Source organism: Perissodus microlepis, chromosome 1, assembly GCF_051167445.1.
Source record: "Perissodus microlepis isolate ML-2025 ecotype Zambia chromosome 1, ASM5116744v1, whole genome shotgun sequence".
Lineage (NCBI taxonomy): Eukaryota > Metazoa > Chordata > Actinopteri > Cichliformes > Cichlidae > Perissodus > Perissodus microlepis.
The window spans coordinates 35,219,935-35,226,932 of NC_140461.1; the positions used below are offsets into that span (position 1 = coordinate 35,219,935).

At 44.3% G+C, this 6,998-nt stretch overlaps 1 protein-coding gene across 1 annotated transcript; it reads right to left on the reverse strand.

Moving 5' to 3' along the window:
* Positions 1-2,389: 2,389 nt before the first annotated feature.
* On the reverse strand, positions 2,390-6,950 carry cdkn2aip (CDKN2A interacting protein). The gene is made up of 4 exons (XM_084914899.1): positions 6,716-6,950; positions 6,064-6,313; positions 5,852-5,976; positions 2,390-4,586 (listed from the first exon to the last, which is right to left on the reverse strand). The coding sequence occupies exons 2-4, from the start codon at positions 6,309-6,311 to the stop codon at positions 3,997-3,999; spliced, it is 963 nt and encodes a 320-aa protein (XP_084771025.1). The 5' UTR covers positions 6,312-6,313; positions 6,716-6,950; the 3' UTR covers positions 2,390-3,996.
* Between the last annotated feature and the right edge of the window lie 48 nt (positions 6,951-6,998).

The window sequence follows — 6,998 nt, forward strand, 5'->3', positions numbered from 1 at the left end:
CACTCATGGATGCTGGCCACTGTGGAGAGCTAACAGACCACAATAACTCTGTCTTTACAATGAGAAGTCACACTATTTAACTCCAACAGCAACAACAGGGAAACATGTTGCTGTCAGAACAGCAGCAGTTATTCTCCGTTCCCAAAGAGTTTTATTCAAAGAAGGTAATGCAACACTGTTTTGTAAGTTTTGCAGAGGTCTGCTTTGTTCCAGGCTCCTGCAGGACCCATCGCTGCAGTGTTGTCTCTGTGCAGCCCCGCCTGCTGCTGCTCATTGTGGACGTGTGCTTTCTTTCTCCTGTATCTACCAGCATGTTCTCATTGTCAGGGAGTAAAATACTTTCTTTGTGTCAGAGCTGCTGTTGTCCCAAAAATACACAACTGAGAATGATGGAAAAACATATAGAGTGCAAACAGAGTGATCTTTATCCTGAGCTCATTTCACTGTTCTCCACTGCTTTTAACCACAGAGGATGTACAAAGTCAACGATGCTGAAGTTCACTCCGGCCAGCGTACCCCTTTAACCCCTGACGTGTTCTACTAAGTTTGAGTGCTCTGTTGTTGCCGTCCCTTTGGGCACAGTCTACCTGAGTTGGAGCATCTGGCGTGAAAAATCTGCCAAAGCAAACATGCAGAGCTGCCTGCTGTGGTGACCCTGTGAATAAACGAGCAGCTGAAAATAGCTTGCTGCGTGCATTGGCTTGTTTGTTTTGGTTAAATGAAAATAGTTACTTGGAGTTATCCTTTAAGATATTCAGTAACAGTTTCCCGTGTTAATGTTTGTAGAAAAGGAAAACAGAGTTTTGGGCTTGTGGTGTCTGAGTGGCCAGCACTGCGACTGGGCTGGTGGTAGCTTCACTTCCTGGTTTGGCAGCACTTGCACCATGTTTTTGTATGCTGACAGAAATATATTTGAGGTTGTATCAGGTTGTACACTTTCAGTGCATTGCAGCTCAGTGGGTATTTTCCAGAGAATGCCAGAACTGGTATGTGCCACGCTCATGGAGTCTTAGTTTGGTCAGAAATATGCACACGAGAAGTCCACTGGAGGTCCTCTTGTATGGCTCTTACATTTATCCTCACTCAAAGGAGCAGATACCAGTGCTGCTGCACAGCTAAGCCCTGTCTGCGGCCCTGTTCGGCTCTTTTTTGTCCAATCCTTTCTCCGTCGCACTCTGGCAAGAGTGGGACCCGACACACAGCAAACCTCCATGTAACGCTGGAGGTGCTTGAATACATGTGAAACATGAACAAGTTGTAGAAGCAAAACTAGACAAGAATTAGTCAGTGAGGAGAGAGCGATGATCTGTGGCCACCACTTGCAAAATGAGCCACATTTTCTTTTAGAAAATTAAAGATGATGTGCTTTAGGACCGGGCGTCCACATATGTGGACATCACATTTTGGGTTATTTAGACCACAATACAAAATTGTGCTCTACAGTGGCCTGATATCCACTAACGAGGACGTTATATCGACACTGTTCTATCGACATTTAAAATAAATGTCCTCATATTTGGATCTCATTTTTCTCAGACACAAAAATCAGGTTAAAAAAACCCCAAACAAATCTGGTAATTCTTTGTTTGCACATTCATCAGGTCCCAATCAGCCCAAATAGCAAAGAGAAATTAAAAAGAAAGAGTCTTAGGAGGTTAAATATTTTTAACAAGTTTAATGACCCTTCCTGTTGGACACTATTCTTAAACTGACAGTAATGTAAACATGTTTCGATGCATGAACGACACACGTGGAGTCAGAAATAGTTCAAACACTGCTGCCCTCTAGTGGTGAATCCTGGGACCGACTGTAAAATGAACCAAATTAAAGTTGTACAGAAGATTCATTGATGCACTTTGAATCCAGTAATGTGCACTTTATGTATTTGGTTTATGTTTATACAGAAACAAATATTTAGGACCTTTTTGAATAGGCCATGCAAATGTGACGCGACCATTTTCCACTGATCATTTTCCTGTTTCGACCATAAACCCGAGCGGATCGTGGCCTGTGTCCAGTGGAAAATAAATAAGAGCCCAGTCATGTGAATGCAGTCCACTCAGCTGTGTCAAACAGGCCCGAAGCCTGCTTATAAAAACAATAAGTTAATTTCAGCTGTGGGAGGAGGTGGAGCATGAATGTCACTCAAATCACTGACGGCTCCTCAGCCGCGATCGCTTTACGATCTCTAATGAGCCACTGAGTCAGGAAGTGCAGCTGTGGATGAACTTGAGCTAATTAACGTTAACGAGAGGAAATACGTGACCCGAGTCGCTCGTGGAGTCCAGATTTCTGTTCAGAAATCCTCAAAGTGAAATGAGATCATTAGGTTTAAGAGAGCGTAACGATCGCCCCTCGAGCTCTGGCGCTCACACAAAACACACTTAGCTTCGTTTCAATTTGGTTTATTTAAAAATTATATAGAAACAGGAGCACTGGTGTAAACGTACATGGAACAGTACAGATACTCACAATTTAACGCAACCCTGTTCAATTTCAACCGAGACTGCAAGAAAGAAACAAACACGTTACGGCAGCACGTTACCCTCAAACACATCAGAAACACACACGCGTGTCCAAACGCACATTCTTCATATTAACAACCAAATACTTCAAACTTTCTCTTTTTTAACATCAACTTATTAATAATAATATCAAAGAAAAGCAGTAGCATTTACAGTCAAACAGGTACTGTAGTTGGCAGAGTCTCCCTCAGTTTCTGTCTGAATAATAATAATAATAATAAAAAAAAAACAACAATCTTTAGTTAAGTCTGTGTGGACATGTTTTTAAATTACTTTAGCCTGGGATGCCAGTTCCATGAAGAACTGGAAACCAGTAACCATGACTGTAACCAGGATTTCAGAAGTTTATCTCAACTAAGATATAATCAACGCACTGTTTCTCCAAGCTAATCAAAAAATTAAGAATAATGTGATCAATTCAATAAGGTGCAGCCCTGCTCTCCTAATATGATATCACATATACTGTTACAGTGGGCGATGCTCATATTAACAATAAAACCAGTGTTTAGAAAAACCAGGGAATGTGCAAGTAACACCGTGTGAGCCAAAAGCTGCCAGTTTTTCTCCTCTTGGCTCTGTATGACATCAGCGAGAGCAGGCGTGGCTCACAGTACACTGATCATCCTGCTGTTCATGACAGGCAGCCAATTAGAATACAGCTGACTGAGAGGGAAAGGAGCTGAATCAGCTGGTTTCAGACAGGGGGAGGGGCTGAAAACAAGGAAGAATGATTGTGAATTATGTTACAGAGATGGGAATGAGCATGAGAGGTCCCCCTCTTTAAGTGCAGCTCACGACAGAATAACAATGTCATTGCAACCCTTCACGAGTACAATTAAAGGAAAAGACTGACATTTATCACTGAAACAAGAAAAAAGTGAACTAAATGTGGACTGGTGCGCCACAGTCTGATGTTTTTTAATATTCTCAGCAAGGAACATCATGTTTAGAAGAGAATCGTTACCCTGACAGGTTATTGAAGCTGTTATTGTTGAGACCGTGTGACTCACTTTGCTTGTAAGTTGTGAGTTGGAACCTAAAAAACAAAAACTCAATCCCTACCAATCAAATAACACCTCATGTACTCCTGTGTTACAGTCATGAAATCGGCAGATAAAAAGCTGTGACACAGGAAGTGGGGACGAGCTACTGGCCAAACTGCTTAAACAGTCACAAACGGTGTAATATTGCAGTTTTGCTCATTGGTGGCTGCTTTTAACCAGTGCCACAGGCGCCCACTCCACACACTTTGGTTCGCTGTTTGCTGTCTTTACAACTCAGATAATGGCTGAAAATATCAGGTACCAGGTAAGATTATTTAGAAATGAAGGTATTGTGTGAAATGCACCATGACAGTTAATGCTCCAAGTTACCTAATATTCTCTGGGATTAGCTACGATGGTCAGCTGCATAACAGTCTGGTCCCGACACAGGCGCGAACGCCTTCAGTAGCTCCGCCCAGTCAAAGCTTCTACGATGAACCGTCTTCCAGCTGCTCGTCCTGAAAAGGGTAGCTGAGAGCAGGAGGAAAGCCCTGACTGCGGGGCTGTTCGTCCAACAGCATCAGATCATCCACGTCTTTCCCTTTGTACCTCCGCCGACAGATCTTTACAGTGACTTTCCGCCCCTGAAATACTTTAAGGGCTTCTTTGGAAGCCATGGCTCTGGCAGCGGCCTCGTCGCGCCCGTATCCTGTGCCCATGAAAACAGTCTGACAGCGAATTTCACACACGTGGCCTTCCTTCTGTGTGCGTCCTGCGGGGAGGCCCGTGATGTCCTTAAGCGGCACAAACACGCACGTCAGGGTTTGCTTGCACGACTCCACGCAGCTGCGAAGGATTTCAAAATGGTCCAAGTTGGGCCCAAAGCCCCCGGCCGACACCAGCTTCCACGCCACAGCCTTGTACAGGCGGTTGAAGAAGGGCTGGTGCTCTGCTGGAGCCTGTGGAGGTGGTCCCAGCTTCTGACTCGCAGGCCACGCCGCCGTCCTGAGCGCAGGTCTGCTGTCGAGCTCATTAGGCCCGGCCTTGGCTCTTTTCACGCAGCTGTCATCCTCAAGCTCTGCAAAAGACGACACAGCAGGCAGGAAAACGTTCACTGCACAGGGATCTGCATTTAATGAGGAAACGGAGCCTCAGGTGTGGGTGTGGAGAAAACACACTGAAACCTCACAGCAACAGAGAACAGCAGTGAATGGATTTGTTGTAACGAGCTACAGAAAACTGTCAAATCTATTCTTAGATTGAAGTCACATCACTTGTAAAGGCCGTCCAAGGTAACCTTAAGCTGTTATCATGGGGAATGAAACTAATGTAAATGTTACTCTGTGTTCATATATGTCCGTGGTCACACGTCCGAGTGACAGGATCTCTTTTGCTTCTTAGCACGCTTGACGAGGTTTATGCATTATTAGCAAGCAGTGTTTGTTTTTTGCACTTAAACACCCTGCAGCCCGTTCGTGGTAGATGCTGCTCCCTGCTCTGTGTGCGGCTTAGTCACAAACACACAACAGACACAATCCAGATTTAAAGTATTACAGATTTACTGCAGTTTGCATTCACAGCCGCCATCATGGATTGTTGAGTCAGGCTTGGTTGGGCTGCTCCGACTTTCTGAGTTGGGAATCTGACCTGCAGCGATGTTCCAGAGCGTGAAGTCACTAATAGTATTTGAATCCAATGCACGATAAGCATTTAAGCATTGTTAACGGGGCTTTTAAATAATATACACAACTACAGCCAAATCAACATGGCTGTAGAATATTATCTTTGCGGCTGTTTTTGATGACATCACCTGTACAGGTGTGTTAATGTCACCTGTCACCATTGGTTTTCTATGTATGTATCACCCTGAATATTCCACAGAAGGTAGAAGTATGAGACTGCAGGCCAAACACTCAGCTTTGCAACTATTTGCATTATATTTCAATTATAATTTGGGCTCCTAATGATTAGGTAATCTGCATAAAACAAATATTCTTCTGCATTCATTTGTTTTGTCTGGTGTTATACATCGAGTGTCCCCATTTCTCTACAGGGGTCAAATTTGGCCAAAACTCAGCTCGATCCCTGAGGATGAATGGAGCCTGTGGTCAACAGGAAGTAAATATTATGCCAAGGTTACAAAAGGCAACCTTTCAGGAGGATCATTAACAGCTGCCTTCTAAGTGCAACAAATGCATGATTGTGTCTTGCATTAATGAGTAGCCGAAATCAATTAATTATGATTTTCTGTCATTACCAAGCAGCAGCAGAAAAACCTGGACCCCATTAAATAACAGGTAGTTAACCTGTGAAGATGAAATGTTGAACATGTGCACTGCTTACCAGCTGATGCGCTCCTCTTTCCTCTGGCCGTGAATTCATCTTTTGTTGTTTTGTGAACAGGAGGATCTTGGACTTTTATCCCTTCTCCCATCTCTTTGATCTTGTCCATTACAGCCTGTGGATAGCTGAGGGATTTAAAAGGTAACAATGAACTCTTATTTTAGCGGAGAGCATCCACAGCTTTGTCATTCTGCTTCATCAGCGTGTCCTACCTGCAGCCCAGGAAAACGTGATTAGCCCAGACCATGGACAAAGAGAGCAGCCTGTCCAGGCTGCTGCTGGAGACTCCTGGCTTCACTGTCGGGAAAGCCTCCATGTTCCTAAGGATGAACTCTCTCCGAGCGACCCACTGCTTGTTGCTTTCACAGTAGCTTCTGAATGTTTCCACCCATTGGGCCAGCTGCGGATTCTGGCCCAAGTACTCTGCAACCACGTCCTCTCCACCACTCTCCCCCGCCATCCCTGCATTCAGACACGGTTTTACGGTTAGAAGAACAACAGAAAACTAGCAGCAGCTTATTTATTTGTTAGCGGTTAGCAGTGCTAGCGTGAATCACGCCACTTAAACTCAACAAGATGACGTAAAATGGCGGTGGCCCTACTAGTTTTAAACCGCTGGTGTTTTCCTGCTGACTTGCCCGAAAGCAGCCTAACGTTTGTTGTGTCAACTAGTAAATATACCAGAGTGGACCTAACAAACCGACTCCACGAACTAACATTAGGACAAACGGCTAGTGGAATAACATTAGCTACAGCAGAAGACACGCTAACAGCAAAAACACAGACATAAACGAGAGTAACGGGGTTGCCGTTGCTTGCACAGCAAATATAAAGTTAGTATTTTATACAGTAACTACGACATACCAAGCGCTCTCAGTTGCGATGCGTTTCAGCTAGTTACATGGCCGAATGATGACGCCAGACTCGCGACGATATCTTAGTGCACAGGAAAAAAACTACAATTCCCATGAGCTGGCTTGTGTATATCACAGAGCTCATTGAAATCCAAACAAAGCACGCTTGGAGTTGCTAAAAGCTCTTGTCGATTTTAAAAACAAATAACATCGCAAGCCTGACTCTTCCACTACCGAGGAGTCTCCTGCTCCGGCAGCACTCTTCCCGTGATGCTTTTCGCGCTCACGTAACA